This window comes from Natator depressus, chromosome 7, assembly GCF_965152275.1.
Source record: "Natator depressus isolate rNatDep1 chromosome 7, rNatDep2.hap1, whole genome shotgun sequence".
Classification (NCBI taxonomy): Eukaryota; Metazoa; Chordata; order Testudines; family Cheloniidae; genus Natator; species Natator depressus.
Genome location: NC_134240.1, coordinates 115,345,609 through 115,363,964, shown reverse-complemented (window position 1 = coordinate 115,363,964; position 18,356 = coordinate 115,345,609). Strand labels below are relative to the sequence as shown.

Genomic DNA, 18,356 nt, shown 5'->3' with positions numbered 1-18,356 from the left:
AGCATTAATAGAAGTTGAGTTCAGAACTCATCTCATAACAGGTGGATGTTTTGTTGCTGAGTGAATGAAAGCTGCAGAGTCGGTCTTCACCTCAGCTGTAATGGGATGGTTTTGAGAGGATTGTTCATCCTGCTTTTGTGCAAGTGTCTTAAGCTTGTTTTACCTCCTTCTCGAGTAGCTGTTTTGGGCCACATTTTCAAATCATGTTTCCCATTTTATATAGAAATGCTTGCCTGCACGTTTTTAACACTATTCCATGTACAGTGATTAAATCTATCATTTGGCTGCACTGGTGATCACAGGTGTTTTTTTTAAAGAGGTGTACATACGAGTAGACTTGTTAGAAGATCCTGTGAAATGTTAGTCCAATATATCTGTTTCAGCCTGAAGCACTTATATAAATTTGAAGCCTGTGGGAATCCTAATAAAGAATTTTCATGTAGGCCGAAACAACTGTTTTAAATCCACACTTAAAACATTTTCTTCATAGGACAAAGTGTTGGGTGCACACAATTTGAATAACATCATTTTTCATTCCTCTGACAATTGCTACTGTTTGTTTTCCTGATTAAGTGTTCTATTGTCAAATCTTAGATCTGAAATGACTCATGCCTTTTCCACTTGAAAAATGTGTGCTTTGTGCTGTATGTGGAGTGTTTATATCTCTTCTAAAATGTAAACTTTGAACATAATATTTCAAAATAGATCTACCTGTGTTTGTAACTAATGTGGAATGGTCTATAATGTACTCATGAATTAAAAAATTATAATAGGTAACTGAAACAGGCAAAAAAAAAAAAAAAAAAAAGCCACTTGGACTCCAGTCCTGCATAGGTGGACATTTGAACCTGCAGGGATCCAATTGCAAGATGCCCCAGTCACTAATATTGGGCTAGGTCTTATGGGAATTTGTCCAATAAAAAGACACAAATGTTATTAGTATCTTATAAGAAGTATGCACTCGAAGAAGAAAAAAACAGTTACCTACCTTTTGTAACTGCTGTTCTTCGAGCTGTGTTGCTCATGTCCATTCCATCACCTGCCCTCTGTCAGAGTTGTCAACAAGAAGGAACTGAGAGGGTGTAGGGCCAGCGGCACCTGATCTACCGCGGCATGAGGGCGCCACAGCCAGCCCTACAGATACCGCTACAGCAAAAGTTTCCAATAGCTGTGCACATGTGCCCATGCACACGCAGAATGGAATGGACATGAGCAACACATTTTGCAGAACAAAAGTTATGAAAGGTAGGTAACCGTTTTTATGTGATTGTTTTTGAGTTCTCTGAGTTTTTATGCCTTTCATTTTAGACAATGAGTCAAGAATGATCAGAAATAACACAAAAACAGTTTTTTGAATTTGTAGAATCTTTATCTTAAAATCTATGGCACACCACCACCATTAAAAAATACTGTAAATTCACAACAGTGGTGGGATCGCATGAGAGTCATGTATGACTCCCCACTTTTTGTAGGAGTCTGAAGGTAATGAAGATATCCATAAATATGTATGGAAAAACTTAGTTGAATGAATCATTACAAGCTTGAATCTGCATGACACACAGCAACTTCCAGTTTACTAAAAAAGACATATGCTTTGATATTGTGCATTCTGTACTTGATTGTGAAAAATCACATGCACACAGTCACCTCTATTTCACAAGTTGTAATGAAGATGTACTTTCTTCAGCAGCGCACTCTGGCTTTTACCTATTCTGAGATTTCTTGAAATTAACATTGATACAGTTTTTCAAGGACACGTCCGTTTAATAATAAAACAAGAAATGAATTAAAGGATTATCACTAAAATCAGTTGCCACAAGGATAAGCAGTAGTAAGTGTGAAATAAACTACCTCTAGCACCAGACAGCAAATTTTAGACACACAGCACCAAAGTGAAAATAACTCTCCTGTACTTCAAAACACCAGTGAGCTATAAAACAGACTTATGTCAGTATAACTGTGTTGCCCAGGAGCATGGAAACTCCAAACTCCAGAGCAAAACAGTTATACTGACCGAACTCCTGGTGTAGACAGCGCTGTGTCAATGGGAGGGCTTCTCCTGTCGACATAGCTGCCACCTCTCAGGGAGGTGGAGTATCTGTGCCAACAGGAGAAGCTCTCCCATCAGCATAGGTAGCATCTTCACTAAGTACTACAGCAGCTCAGCCTCATCATTGCAGCTGTGCCGTTGCAATGCTTTATGTGTAGACAAGCCCTTAATCTGACCATTCTATAACTGCAGGGGTTTAATGAGGATTAGAATGAACATACAATAAATTTAAGCATAGAAGAGGGGTTGTAACATTGCTGATGGTTTTCAAAATGAGTTTCAATATAAGTGCTATGGGTTTGCCAGAATATTACATATTTTGAGAGAGATACTGAATAGTCCCTACTGTACTGAAGTTATTATGATTGCTCTAGTCAAGTTAGTATTGCTTCCATTGTTTTTTAAGTTTCTTTCAAATAAATCAGTTATATAAAATTGCCTCCTCCTGTCCCTAAAGTAACTATATTTTAATAGATTGCCATTCTTGAGTTCATGAACTGCTGAATAGGCTCATAGTTCTGAACTTTTAAGCCATCTCTCTGGTGAATAGCATGTTCCTGCACAAGGATGATCTTGTGGAGAAAGCAAAGAACTGGAAAATAGGAGATCTAGGTTCCTTTTTCAGCTGTGCCACAGACTTGCCCTGTGACTGTTAAAGTTTTTCAAAGTGATGAGCAACTAAAATAGGGTCTTATACTGGGAAGTGTTGGTTAACCTTAATAAGTAGTGATACCTATACCCTGCCTATAGTAATCATCTCACTACTTTCGAGGAAAGTTTATCATAGTGATTCTCAAATGTTTTTGCAGGCCTTCCGAGAAGACCTGGAATGTCTTATTCAAGATCAGATGAAGAAGGGCCGTAACCCAACTGGACTGCTTGCATTACAACAGATTGCCGATTACATCATGGCAAGCTCTTTTGCAGGTTTCTCTTCATCTCCACTGAGTAAGTGAACAATGTGTATAATTGCCAGTATTTTTCTAAAATTCTGTCTATATTGGGACCTCATCCTTTCAACAGAATTTTTGCCATGTTTTTTTTAATCTGTAAAGCAATACAGAGTGTGGTCTTAAATAATTTTACTCTTAAACTTTCTCTGTCTAATATTTGGTATCAGAAAAGTTATAATTTCTAGAAACTGCTTATAGTCAATAAGTTTGCAACTTATTGCACCAAAACTAATACCCAACCTCATTATCATTTTACTATGATTCACATAAATAATAACATGACAACTAACCTAAAAACTTGGCAGCAATTTACCATAGTACACTTGTCTTTAAAGTTTGATAGGAAGGAGGAACCTGTTCAAATGCATGATTAGATATTACTTTCATGCTCCTGGCAGCTGTGTTTTTAGTAAATAGCAAAGTGTAGTTTTTTAAAAAAAAAGATTCTTGCCAGGATCATGCGATCAAGTTACAGCCTTCACAGAAAAAGTCCTCTGGCTAATTTCCAAGGTCTTTAATCGTTGAAACCTTATTAAAAAGTCATATTCGTGTTAAACATTCATAAGAGTGTCTGAGTGTAATAGACAAATCTGTCTTTCTAGACTGTTCTGTGCATTGCCTGCAGACTTAAAGGTGCAAATGGGATAGCCATTTCATGAAGTGATTTAAGATGTATGGTTGAGAACATAAGAATGAGGATGCTTGTTAGACAGAAATTAAAAGGAGCTAAATGCCTGCAAGCAGCATGAGGACTATTTAAAAACACCTTAATAGAGACTCAGACTAAATGTGTATCCCAAATCCAAAGAGACACTGAGGGCCAAAAGAATGCCACCATGGCTAAACAGAATCGAGGCTGTTATTGGCAAAAAGGGATCTTTTAAAACTTCAAGGCAGATCCTAGTAAGTATAATAAGAAGGTCCACAAACTCTGGCATGTTAAGTGTAAAAGAATTTGAGAAGCAAGTTGCTAAAGACACAATAAATATTAGTAAGAATATTTTAAGTACATCAGAAGCAGGAAGGCTGCCAAACAGGTAGTGAGACCACTAGACAACGAAGGTGTTAAAGGTTCATTGAAGGAAGACAAGGCCATTGCAGAGAAGCTAAACGAATTTTGTGTCTTCACTGCAGAGGATATGGGGGGAGATACCTAAATCAGAGCTATCCTTTTTGGGTGACAAATCTGAAGTATTGTCCCACATTGATGTGTCAGTAGAGAAGAGGTTTTAGAACAAATGGATAAATTAGACAGTAATACGTCACGCAGGACCAGATGGTACTCACCGAAGAGTTCTTAAGGAACTCAAATGTGAAATTGCAGAACTACTAACTGTAGTATCTAACCTATCACTGAAATCAGCCTCTGTACCAGATTACTGGGAGGTAGCTAATGTAATGCTGATTTTTTCAGTACCGGGCAGATTGATAGAAACAAGGATCTGTACTGGGACCAGTGCTGTTCAACATATTCATTAATGATCCTGAAAAGTCAACAATGAAGTGGCAAAGTTTGCAGACGATACAAAATTATTCAAGGTAGTTAAGTCCAAAGTTGACTGTGAAGAGTTCTCTCATAGACTTTAAGATCAGAAGGGACCATCATGATCATCTAGTCTGACCTGCACATTGCAGGTTATAGAACCTCACCCACCCACTGCTGAAATAGACTGCTAACCTCTGCCTGAGTTACTGAAGTCCTCAAATCATGGTTTAAAGACTTCGTTACAGTGAATTCACCATTTACACTAGTTTAAACCTACAAGTGACCCATGCCCCAAGCTGCAGGCGAATGCAAAAAACCTCCAGGGTCTCTGCCAATCTGACCCAGGGGGAAATTCCTTTCCAGCCTCAAATATGGTGACCATTTAGACCCTGAGTATGTGGGCAAGAGTTATAGGGGGATCTCACAAAACTGGGTGACTGGCGGCAACAAAATAGCACATTGATAAATGCAAAGTAATGCACATAGGCGCAAATAATTCCAACTACAGGTATATAATGATGGGTTCTACATTAGCTGCCACCACTCAAGAAATATCTTGGAGTCGTCATGGATAGTTCTCTGAAAATTTCTGCTCTGTGTGCAGCAGTGGTCAAAAAGCTTAACAGTATTTTAGGAACTATAAGAAAAGGGATAGAAAGTATAGTGCCACTTGTGACAGGGTTGGGCCAGATGGCTACAGGAGAGTGATAGAAGGCAGATATATTAGCCCCAGGTTAAGCAGGTCCCTTTTCCTTGGGTAAGGTAACGGGCAGTTCCAGCACAATCAGGAACTTACTGGAACCAATTAAGGCAGACAGGCTAATTAGGACACCTGGATCCAATTAAGAAGCTGCTAGAATCAATTAAGGCAGGCTAATCAGGGCACCTGGTTTAAAAAGGACCTCACTTCAGTCAGTGTGGCGCACGCAAGGAGCTGAGAGTGAGATGGCATGCTGCTGGGGGACTGAGGAGTACAGTTGCTATCTGGCATCAGGAAGAAAGTCCTGTGGTGAGGATACAGAAGGTGTTGGGAGGAGGCCAGGGAGTTGTAGCTGTCACACAGCTGTTACACAAAACACTATAGACAGCTGTGATCCACAGGGCCCTAGGCTGGAACCCGGAGTACAGGGCGGGGCTGGGTTCCCCCCATTTCCCCCAACTCCCTATTGGATACAGGAGGAGTTGACCTGGACTGTGGGTCCCACCAGAGGAGAAGGTCCCTGGCCTGTCCCCCGACCCACTAGTTGGACAAGCAGAGACTGTGGGGATTGTTCTCCTTCCTTTTCCCCATGCTGGCCAGTGATGAGGTTAGCTGGGTGAACAGCAGGTTTGAGCCACTAGCAAAAGTGACCAAACTGAGGGCTGCCGTGAATCTCTGAGGCAAGCAAATCCACCAATAAGTGCAGGACCCACCAAGGCAGAGGAGGAACTTTGTCACACACTATATAAATCCAGGGTACACCCACACCCTGACTACTGTCTCGTTCCAGTCCTCCTATCTCAAAAAAGATATAGTGGAACTGGGAAAGGTTCAGATGGTCAACAAAGATGATCACCGGTATGGAACAGCTTCCATATGAGAAGAAACTAAAAAGATTAGGGTTGTTCAACTTAGAAAAGAGATGATGGGGGGGAATATGATAGAGGTCTATAAAACCAGGAATGGTATGGAATAAATAAATACAGAAGTGTTATTTACTCTTTCCCACAATACAAAAAGAAGGGGTTGCCCAATGACATTAATAGGCAGCAGGTTTAATACAAAGAAGAGGAAGTACTTTTTCACACAGTGCACAATTAACCTGTGAAAACTCATTGCCATGAAACTTTGTGATGGGCAAAATATAGCTGGGTTCAAAAAAGAACTGGATAAGTTCATGGAGGATAGGTCCATCAGTAGCCATTAGCCAAGATGGTCAGAGATGGAACCCCATGTTCAGGTGACCCTAAACATCTGACTGCCAGAAACAGGGAGTAGAAGACAGGGGTAGATCACTCCAACTGCCATGTTCTGTACATTCCCCCTGAAGCTTTGGTGCTGGCCGCTGTCAGAGACAGGATACTGGACTAGACGGACCATCAGCCTGACCCTGTGTGGCCATTCTTATGTGTTGTGTTTTTAGGGGCCTGATTTTCATCACTGTGAGCAGTCGCATCTCCCAGTGAAATCCAGCGGGAGCTGATAATACTCAACACTTCTATTGTGTGGCTTTGGACAAGTCACTTGGGGTCCAATTTAAAAAGTGAGTGGGAGAAAGGAAAATAGAACTCAAATGTCCTGACTCCCCGTCCTGTGGACTATCCGCTAAACTAGATGTTCTCAAACTGTTGTCCTTGAAATATTTGTTAGTGGATTCTGAAAAGGTGGCTGGTCATAAGGTACTAACTCTTCTTGTTTTATCAGGTAAATCATATTAAAACATAGTATTTAGTATATTTTTAACTTTCCTAGTAGTAACTTTCTGTGTATTCAAATGTTGTAGTTGCCATAGGCATATTATGTATTTGTGAAGGGGAGAAGGAATGGTCTTACCAGTCATAAACGAGCTGGGAGGTGTCCATGATACAATTTCTCTATTAAAATGTGTTCTGTGCTATTAAACAGTTTGAGAACTTTTGCAGTAGTTCTTATATCCTCCCTCATGACATCCCTAGAACTAACTACAGTGACTCAGAATGAGAAATCTATTCAAATGGCTATTCAAGTTTGCAAAGCCCAGTAGGAGTGTTTTCAAACAGCCTGTAAACCTGATCTTAGCTCAGGAGGTCTTAAAACATTGGAATCTGTCCAGAGCACATTATCTTAAAGCAAAGGATAGTTCAAATCTGAGTGGTACTTCAAAGTAGTCCTCTGTCACTAATTCACCCTTCCTTCCTTCTCTCAAAATTTGGAGACTTTCATAATATTTTAGGGTATGGTATCTAGGGCCTTATATTACAAAGGTTGCTAAGGCAGTTCGAGAAATCACTAAACCTCTGCTGTAAGCGTAGTCTAATGCTATTAGCGTTTGGCAGAACTGAGGTTCTATACTACTAATTTAAGTATACTGCTTTTGGAGAATCAGAGAACTTAATTTACCACTTTTTTTTTCTTTCAGGCCTTGGAATGGTTACACCCATCAATGACCTACCTGGAATAGACACCACCTCATTTGTTAAGGGAGAAAAACTTACTCGTTGTAAATTAGCCAGTTTGTATAGGTTGGCTGACTTGTTTGGATGGGCACACTTAGCAAATTCCTACATCACAGTGAGTATTTTTAAGAGTAAAACTGATTAGTTGCTTCTTTGTGTTTTCACCTGTATGTTTAAAATTAAACCATACAAAATTAGAATCAATTTTCCAAATGTTATTTAAGTAAATTCAATAATAAATCAGAAATCATTTTTCTTCCTTTTCAGGTAAGAGTAAGCAAAGAACAGGACCACATTCTAATCATTCCAAGAGGCCTGTCTTTTTCTGAAGCTTCAGCCTCCAATTTGGTATGTGCTTCACTTACATTAATAATAATCACAGAGACTTAGATTGTTTTCTGACAGTTTTGCAGCTACTGAAGTAGGATAGTGGCATCAGGTTTTTGTTTTACCTGTTCCGAAATTCACGTAAAATCATCTAGTGAACAGCAGATTAATTTTTGGGGTTATACAATCGTCTGCTCCTGAACACTTCTGTCCAATTTTTGGATCCACTTTTCACTGCTTTGGTTCCACTAAAGCTTTAATGTTGTCCAGCAAGCTTTTTGTATTTTAGCTGGGGTCCTACCTGGTCCACAAAAGGAAGTCAAATAGAATTTGTCAGCTACTTTATTAATATAACAGCAACCTCTTATCAGTAATATAGTGCTTTGATCTTCAAAGTACTTTGCACGTATTATCCACATGACATCCTTGTCAGGCATGAGGCATGTATTATCCCCATTTCACAACTGGAAAACAGCAGAGTTAAGTAATTTGTCCGAGGCCAAAAAGGGAATTGGTATAAGGGCTCTTAATTCAGTGTCTAGACTACCAAATTAAGCATCTCATGGTGTGAAAGAACTGAAAAGTTTGTTACCCAAATTGTCATATCTACTGGTGAGTCTTGCTGACAATTTTTAGAAGGGAACCGAAGGTAGGTGACACAATATGGTCAATTTCCAAAAGCAGAGCCAAAAATATAACCATAAGAACTGGATCTTATATGCTGCTTCTATTGCCTCTGTTACTCTTTCCTGCCCACCCCTTAACAGTTTGGAGAGATTTTTTATTTCCACGACTTTCATTTAAAATGCTTTAATGGCAGTTATTCTGAGATCGAATCTTTGTTTTCATATTAAATTGTATTAAATTTTCAAATTCAAATCTGAGAAATTAGGAGGTTTAATTTATAATATAACACAGTACATTAATAGGGTGTAAAAATATGTAGTTCATCTGAAATGTTCAGTTTTAGCATCTATTGCTCTTAACCATTTTAGTTTGAGAATTTATTTATAGGTATCTGTATGCTAAATATATCTATGCAGGTTGTGCTTTGAACAGAAGCTTGTTATTTGAGGTTCTCTTGCAGGCTTTCTACTCCAGTTGAGTCTGCTTGGTGTGCTATACTACCAACTCTTCCTTTAGCTAAGGGGCAGCCAGATCAAAGAGGAATTTCTTTATCTGTTTATCATTATCTAGCCTTTACCTTTTTTCATGGCTATTTCCACCATCTGGCAAGATCTTAAACAGCAGGAGGATTTATATACTTACTCCTGGCTACCCTAGTACTTCTAAGCGTTATTTCACTGATGAATGTGATAAAAAAAAAAAAATCTTAGCTTGTTTAGGAGAGGTCAAACTAAGCATAAGTTTAAGATCGGATATGATCACTGCTAAATTGATTCTGTTTCCTCTCCCCTCTCCTCCCATGATGGTACCTACTGAGCTATAGGTTTTTTGGTTTGGGTTTTTTTGGTTTGTTCCTTTCAGTTGGTTCATGGCCAGTTAGTCATGGCCAACTTACAGTAGTTCCATGAGTTTCCTTTGTTTGATTGTTTTCCAGGTTAAATTAAATATCTTAGGAGATGTAGTTGACCAGGGGAGTACCAATCTGAGCATCGACAATGCAGGATTCAGTCCACATGCTGCCATCTACTCCATGCGCCCTGATGTCAGATGTGTGATACACATACACACCCCTGCAACTGCAGCTGTAAGTCTGTACAATTCCTAACGTGGCCTAAAGAGGAAACCGTTTCAAAATATAAAATATATTAAAGATGTATATTATGAATGTAGATCTAGTGTGTATGGATCAAACTTACCTCTCCACAGTTTTATACTTGTGTAATTCCATTGACTTCTGTTCAGTTACACCTCTTGACTTACACCAGTGTAAGGGGCTTATTCTTCAAGATCCTGAGTGATCTGAAGGTGCTGAGCACTTTGCTGGAATAAGCCATGCATAAAATGAGTATTGGACCACCTCAGTCAGAGTGAAGGAAGAATATGTACAATTTAGGCCAACACTTATTTAAAATCATCTCAGTACTACAAAATGTGTTCTAAGTCATGATGTAGATTACACTAATTGCATTTTTAAGAGGTTATATTATAAATGTTCTGGGTATCTCTCAAAAAGTTATAGCTAAACTAGAAGGTCAAAAAAGGGCAAAAATGAGTAAGAGGCTGGACTGAACTAACTAATGAGAGAAACAAGGAGATAAATTTATATAGCTGGCTAGAGATGAGAAAAGGAAGACATAACTGTTTACCAATATTTGAAGCGTGTAAACACCAGGAAGGAAGAAAAATTGTTGAGGGTTGATGTAGTGTGATGGGAATGAAATGAGGAAAAGATGCATTAATATCAATTGCCAGGAAAAACTTGCTTATGGTTTCATCTATTATGTGGCATAGTCCCCCAAGTGAAGTGGTAGCAGTGCTCTCACCGTATTTTAAACTAGACTGAATAAAGCAATACAACAGTGTCTACTCCATATTGAGACTCCTCTTATCTAGCTAGCATATAGTCAAGACTTCACTATCATTTAAGAATATAGGTGGGACAGAATGGTTGTGATCCAGAGGTAGAGAACCCATGTACTGGAAAAATACCATTGGGAATAATCTCCCACTGATATGGTAAATTTCTGGATGACCTAATAGTTCACTTATAACTTTGGAAGACTAACCAGGAAACTTGTGGAACATGGCACTTTTGCACAGAACCCTGGTTTAAATGTTTGTTTTCAGAATCTTAAAAGTGTTCAATTTTCTTGAAACAGGTTTCATCTATGAAGTGTGGTATCCTTCCAATCTCTCAGGAGGCTCTGATTCTGGGAGATGTTGCTTACTACGATTACCAAGGATCTCTTGATGAACAGGAAGAGAGAATTCAGCTTCAGAAGGTTCTTGGGCCAAGTTGCAAGGTAGTCAACCTTTATTCATGTTTTTCTTTAATCATTTGCATGTTCTGTACCAGTTTCTACCATTTAACATTTGTGTTTTCACTCACTAGGTGCTGGTCTTGAGAAATCATGGTGTGGTAGCCTTAGGAGAGACATTAGAGGAGGCCTTTCACTATATTTTCAATGTGCAGCTTGCCTGTGAAATACAGGTAAGAGAGATGATTCGTCGTTATTTAATTTCTGAAGGAAATACTTATGCCATAACGAGTTATTGCAATGGATAGACCTGACTCCATAGGGAGGAAGCTCCATTATTGCAAAGTATTCAACAGAATCTCTGCTATTAGACACAATATTTGTGTAAAACAGGAGTAGTCAATAGGCGGATCATGGGCCAAATCTGTACTACCAGACGATTTTGAATGGACCCCAAAATATTTTTATTTACTTATTATTATTATTTTTTTATTTTCTTCTTTGGAATCTTGGCCTTGCAATATCCCAACCAAGAAATTTGGACCTTGACAAAAAATAGACTACCGCAGTGTAGAAGTTCTGTGGAATAAAGAGGAGACTTGTTTCTATTATAGAATGAAATTAAAAGCATGTTTCTGTTTACCTCCTTGTATGTGCACAATTAGCAATATCAAAACCACTCTGGGTATGAGTGTAAATTAGTTTAGGCATCATGTGTTGGCTTTGCTGTAGAGCACATTGTGTTCACTTGAATGAGTTTGTCCCATGGGACAGTATCCTTTATTAGAAAGCTGTCTTATTGTAGTGCAACGGTCAAGGTTCCTTCTCCACTCTGAACTCTAGGGTACAGATGTGGGGACCTGCATGAAAGACCCCCTAAGCTGCTTCTTACCAGTTTAGGTTAAAAACTTCTCCAAGGTACACACTTTGCCTTGTCCTTGAACCCTGTGCTGCCACCACCAAGCGTGTTAAACAAAGAACAGGGAAAGAGCCCACTTGGAGACGTCTTCCCCCAAAATATCCCCCCAAGCCCTATACCCCCTTTCCTGGGGAAGGCTTGATAAAAATCCTCACCAATTTGTACAGGTGAACACAGACCCAAACCCTTGGATCTTAAGAACAATGAAAAAGCAGTCAGGTTCTTAAAAGAAGAATTTTAATTAAAGAAAAGGTAAAAGAATCACCTCTGTAAAATCAGGAAGGTAAATACCTTACAGGGTAATCAGATTCAAAACACAGAGAATCCGTCTAGGCAATACCTTAAGTTACAAAAAGACACAAAAGCAGGAATATACATTCCATTCAGCACAGTGTATTTTACCAGCCATTAAACAAAAGGAAATCTAACGCATTTCTAGCTAGATTACTTACTAACTAACAGAAGTTCTGAGTCTGCATTCCTGATCTGTTCCTGGCAAAAGCATCACACAGACAAACAGAAACTTTGTTTCCCCCCCTCCAGCTTTGAAAGTATCTTGTCTCCTCATTGGTCATTTTGGTCAGGTGCCAGCGAGGTGATCTTAGCTTCTTAACCCTTTACAGGTGAAAGGGTTTTGCCTCTGGTCAGGAGGGATTTTATAGCACTGTATACAGAAAGGTGGTTAGCCTTCCCTTTATTTTTATGACAGCAACATTGCAACATGATACCATTTCATGGAAGTTATTTTGGGGGCCATTAATATTTTGCCAACTAACCTGTTGAAAGCCAGGCAATATGGGGGGAAATGCAGATGGATCTGTAATATTACAGGGCAAATCTGGAGTCCATCTTCTCTAAATGCAGATCATCCATGTGAAACTAACAGTGCTTTCCGTGGTGGACAGAGTAAACTTCAGGAGCCTGTGTCCAGGGGTGCATACTTGTACACCCCACAGAGCATAGCTCCATGAACGTTCCCTGCAGGGCTGAACACAGTGACTAGGGCTAACACAGTTAGAAGAGCAGGAAGGTAACAGATCCATCACTCCTTACTCTGCATAGAAATGGGACGCAAAGTCTGTGGGTACCACTAGATCCTCTGTGGTCTGATTGAAGAATTCCTTCCACCCTCTGTCCTTGTGGAGATTCACAACGCCCAACTCAGTTACTCAAGCTCAATGTTGGGATGAGAAAAAGAGGATTTTCCACTACAAGCACAAAGCGGAGGAGAATGGTGTATTACTAAATAAATTAAGCAGAATCCAGAAATCACTTGTTAGTGTCTTAAGTAATTAATCAGACTTACAGTTGCCTTTCTCGCCAATGGTAGGGTACATCTGTGTCAAGATTAAAGATATTTCTGTGTCTTCTACAGTTAAAAGTACATTGTTGAGCACTTAATAAATAATTGATGTTTATTGCATTTACTCCTTTTTAGAGCCATAATTATTAACTGATACTGTCATTCATACAATAGGAATCATTCTCTGCATGTCTTAATGCAGTTGTCATAATTTTAGTGAGAAGAAAAGTAACCTGAAAACATAATTGCAGCCAATTTTATGTTTACAATTTTTCCATTAAATTCAGACAAGCTGAGAATTCCACACCCCATAAAATTATCTATAAGCAAGCAGATTACTGTGTGTATATTGTTGCAGGTTCATGCATTAGCTGGTGCAGGTGGAATAGACAATCTTCTTATACTAGACCTGCAGAAGTACAAGCCTTTCACACACGCTGTGGCAGCAGCTGGAGGAGGTGGAGTTAATATGGGCTCCCAACAAAAATGGAAAGTTGGGGAACAAGAGTTTGAAGCTCTCATGAGGATGCTAGACAACCTGGTAGGTACACAATTATAACAATACAAATGCAACCCTTGAGAGTTTTGGGTGCCTTTTACTCCTCAACTCTTTGTGGGATTAGGCCCTAAATCAGGGGTGGGCAAACCTTTTGGCTTGAGGGCCACATCAGGGTTCCAAAACTGTATGGAGGGCCACGTAGGGAAGGCTGTGCCTCCCCAAACCCTAACCCTATCAGCGCCCTCCCAATTCCCGCCCCTTGACTGCCCCCCTCAGAACTCCTGACCCATCCAACCCCCCCTACTCCTTGTCCCCTGACCGCCCCCCTCCTGGGACCTCTTGCCCCTAACTGCCCCCCCAGAACCCCACCCGGAGGACTCAGGAGGAGCAGGGGCAGCTGCACAGCTGGAGAGAAGCAGCGGTTTCCCCTTCAAAGCTCCACTACTCTCCGGCCGGCTGCGCAGCCACCCGGTGCTCCTCCTGAGTCCTCCGCCTGTGTTCGCCATACTTCTGCCACCCCCACCGCCCGCCTGCTCCCCTGAGGCTGGAGGTGAGCATCCCTTCCTGCTCTCCCCTGCAGTGCAGCCCCCTCCCGCTCTGGCGGCGCAGCGCGCTGAGGCTGCGGGGGGAGGAGCCGGGGACTAGCCTCCCCGGCCGGGAGCTCAAGGGCCCAGCAGGATGGCCCCACAGGCTGGATGTGGCCCACGGGCCGTAGTTTGCCCACCTCTGCCCTAAGTAAAGGAATTGTCTGTTTTGATTTTCTTTATAAACTTGAAAATGAAATATGTAAATGAAAAGTAGTTTTTATTGAATATTTAATATCTCCCATATCTGAACATTTGATTTAGGACAGAATATATATATATATAATATAATATATTTATTTTTTTTTTAATCTTTCCATTTCTGAAGCCTAACACAGCAGAATTGTAAGAGCTGGAGCTGGTTAAGCTAAAATTTCTGTCAGGACACTGTCACAAAGGTTAATAATTTCTCTGTATAAAGCTGTATTGCTACAACATACTTTTTCCAATAATCACCTTAGTAAATATACTTGGAAGCTTTCATTTTTATTTTGTTATGAATTGTAGTGTTTGTTTCTAACTTCTATCAGTTTTTATCTCTCTAATTTTTATGGACTTGGAAGAAATGAAGTTCAATACTAATTGTTCAAAATGTAACAAAATATTAATTTCAAATTAAGTTATTTATTGATAAAGTAAAAGCAAAGCAAAAGAGGATACCAGTCACACATTAGTGCAATGTATTAGACTCAGACATGAATTACACTATGTGCTCAAGCAGGGAGGTTAGATGCCCCCTTGCTTTCCTGTGTGGACTACCTATATCACAGGTCACAACACAGCAACCAGGGTATCTTCCCCCCAGGCAACTGTTCCCCCTTTTGCATGGGTGGGCAGGGAGTTGGTAGGCAGGAGTGAGATGTGGGTGGAGCTGGGGCTCCACTGAACATGCTGGCCAACACAGCTCAGCTGGCATGGAGGGGCAGGAAAAGGACTGGTAGAACTTACTTCTTCCTGTCCATCCTCTTACAACCCCCCCCCCCCCCAATGGAGCAAGGGCTAAGCAGAAATCAGATGATGACTGTAGGTCACCATTTGGTCCCTGCTCTGCTTCTGTGCTGCCCCTTACTCAGGGCAGAATTCTAGAGGTCAATTTAGCTCAAACTATATTGTTACTTTCCATCAGAAGGGAAATGTTATCTTTGTTGGCTCTTGAATGGAGGAAGGAATTGACCATTATAAACTTCTATAGATTATTCTTAATCTTTCCAGATTGCACTGTTCGTAAGAGAAGTGGAAAGACTGTCAAATATGTGAAAAACTGCAGTTATATGAATTTTTGACTGTCTGCTATGATGCTGACTGTAAAGGGTTTTTTATAAATCAATAAATGAAAAATATTTTGGAAAAGGATACCCCAAATCTCTTGCTTGGATGAGTGCAGATAGTTCATTTAATACATACACAGTGGTACAAAATTGCCATAATTTCTTATTCTTTGGACGTTATTGGTTGATCTCTCTCTTTTTTCTTTTTCTTTTTTTTTTTTTTTTTAAACCTTCTCAGGGATACAGAACTGGCTATGCTTACAGGCAACCTCTAGTCAGAGAAAAACCCAGGCACAAGAGTGATGTTGAGATCCCAGCCACTGTGACTGCTTTTTCTTTCGAAGATGATACAGTTCCACTTTCCCCTCTCAAATTCCTAGCACAAAGACAACAGCGAGAAAAGACAAGATGGCTGAACTCTCCAAATACATACTTAAAAGTGAATGTGCCTGAGGAGTCTTGGAATGGAGAGACTAGTCCCAGAACTAAGATAACGGTAGGAAGCTATTTTTGGTAGTCGGCTTGTTCTTACTCTGCCTGAGAGAAAGTGAATTATGCAGAGTTTATATCACTAAATCTGGTCCACTTACAAAATCTTTTTTAGCTGGATCATCTAATTAGTTAAAAGCTAGCAAACAAGAAGATAGGCTTGTCTGAGATTGAATGTGGGAAAAGCTGCTGCACTGAGATGCCCTTTCTGTTTGGGGGAATTTTGGTGATAGAAAAAGGGATAGCTTTGTTCTCCACTCTTTGATTGATTTTCCTCTTCCTTATTGGTTCTTGTAATGGGAGCTTTTTTGTTGTTGTACTGCATCTAGCATGCAAAGAATTACCCATGCATCAATGGCAGCGTCTCTCCTTTCCCCCCCTCTATGTTGGGGCCTCTCCATCCCCACAGGAGCGCTATTTTTTTCCAAGCTAAATGAATTCCCCCGTGCTTGTTGGGTCTAGGTCACTGTCACTATCTCTGTTCAAAGACAACTGATCAGGACTTTCTTTAGAGCCCATTAATGCCACCTGTTAACATATGTCTCTGAATGATGTGCAGGACTTCCTTCTCCCAGGACTAAGTGTGTTGCCTCCACCACATTCCCAACCAGCTAGGGGAGAGATCAAGTCTCTTGCAAAGCGGTGCCTAGTAGAGGTATCCCATTTGCTATACACCTGATCCCAGTTGCATAAAAGATTAAAAGCAGCAGCACCACCTGCTGGTAGTTAACCAATTTCACTGTTCCTTTAGTTTGATAGATATACCATCAGTGGCAGGCTTATGTTAAACTTTGCTTAAAAAGAAAAAATCCCAATACGAAACCTGCAATTAGCAGAGATAGGAGATTATAGTACAAATAGAGTAATAGGGAGAGAGAACCAATTCTGGAGCCATTAGATGCTGCATTAATGGAATAAAAAGTTCAGTGGTCTTTATCCCTTTTATACAGGATTTTTGGTAAAAGCAATTCTTTCTAAACATAATTGTGTTTAATATAATTTTGTAGTTCTGTATCATTTTTCAAGTGAGCTTTTCAATTTTTTACAGTCATTTAGTTAACCTGCCTTGTGTGGATATCGTGAGGTAAGTATTACATCCATTTACAAGTTTGTAAACTGGGGCACAGAATAGTTTAATAAATTGGCAGTGATCTGTTAGTGAGTGACTAGCAAAGTTGCTAATAGAATCCAGGAGTCCTTGCTCCTCCTCCTAACCACTAAACCATGCTTTTTCCAATGGCCACATTCTCCCCTTTTTTTCCAACTAACATCTAGACATTTTTCTTTAAGTGGATGAAAGCTGAAGACTCCTCCAAGATTCGTGGAGGAACTCCAATCAAAATTGAAGATCCTAACCAATTTGTGCCTCTAAATACAAACCCAAGTGACGTGTTAGAAAAGAGGAATAAGGTAAGAAAGGATTAATGAAGAAATCTGTAACAATACCTTGAGTTATTTACAGGTACCAGATATATTCTAAGTCGGCCGTCAAGTGATCATTAGAAACAGTAATAAAGTGGTTTACAGAAAGCATCCTAGCTTTACCAAAATGTTTTTTTTTAAGTTCCACATGCTATTGGAATTGAATAATAAAACTTGTATTATTATACCTTGATTATAATACTTTGCTGGATGATCAGCAGTTACGCTAGGAATGAGAGATCGGAGATGGCCCCAAACTGTAACACTTGGCTTAGCACAAAACTTAGTGGAAGTTTGAATCTAGATCTGAACTGAACAGCTCTGACCCATCTCTCTATGTTGTAGGTACCCTTTCTCAAAAGACTGCAGAAATACTCATTAAAATGTTGCATAGGTAGTTTCTGGGAATTAATATTTATTTTAAATGTACATAACTAATAAATATCATGAATGTGAAAAGCAGTCATTTTCAGAAAGCTGACCTGAACTCCACCCCAGTCTTGATTATTTTGCTAGACATGTAATGCTGTTTCTGTGAAATTATGGGATTTACTTACTTGGAGTCTTTTAGGGGTTAAAGGGCCATACTACCATCCCTGAGAACTTAATATGATTCAGAAGGAGCAACTCCCTTCCTCAAAAAGGATAAATAGAACAATGCCCTGTAATCACTCAGACATTAATTTAGACTACTGTTATCAGTCCCAGACACTAAGTTTTCTCTTCCCAGGCAGATTCACAAGCCTTACTGTCTCAGAGAGATGGGCTAGAGTCCTGGGGTGGTTTTTTGTTTGTTTTTTTCGTTAGTTAAATACTGACAGTGTGCATCATGGCCGTGTAGACAGGGCTGCTGGTTGAGGAAAGGAGCAATTTATTCAAGTGGGGCAAATTCTATCAATACTGCTGTGACCACACGTGGTATTGACCCATTGGGCAACTGAGCCTGTGTGATTCTACCTCACAGGGAGGAAGGCAGATTCAAATGGTGTGCAGTCCCTCTGCAGAGCTCACTTCCACTGGGGTCCCATACATGGTG

At 39.9% G+C, this 18,356-nt stretch overlaps 1 protein-coding gene across 11 annotated transcripts in view; it reads left to right on the top strand.

The window, feature by feature from the left end:
* ADD3 (adducin 3) overlaps positions 1 to 18,356 on the top strand; it is a 184,008-nt gene that overhangs the window by 133,113 nt on the left and 32,539 nt on the right. For all 11 annotated transcript variants that reach the window (XM_074959387.1, XM_074959378.1, XM_074959379.1 and 8 more), the window contains 9 exons: positions 2,860 to 2,998; positions 7,588 to 7,739; positions 7,892 to 7,972; positions 9,513 to 9,662; positions 10,738 to 10,881; positions 10,971 to 11,069; positions 13,417 to 13,599; positions 15,648 to 15,905; positions 17,189 to 17,308. In XM_074959387.1, the coding sequence (XP_074815488.1) occupies positions 2,860 to 2,998; positions 7,588 to 7,739; positions 7,892 to 7,972; positions 9,513 to 9,662; positions 10,738 to 10,881; positions 10,971 to 11,069; positions 13,417 to 13,599; positions 15,648 to 15,905; positions 17,189 to 17,308 (1,326 nt within the window). The remainder of the gene's footprint in view (positions 1 to 2,859; positions 2,999 to 7,587; positions 7,740 to 7,891; positions 7,973 to 9,512; positions 9,663 to 10,737; positions 10,882 to 10,970; positions 11,070 to 13,416; positions 13,600 to 15,647; positions 15,906 to 17,188; positions 17,309 to 18,356) is intronic.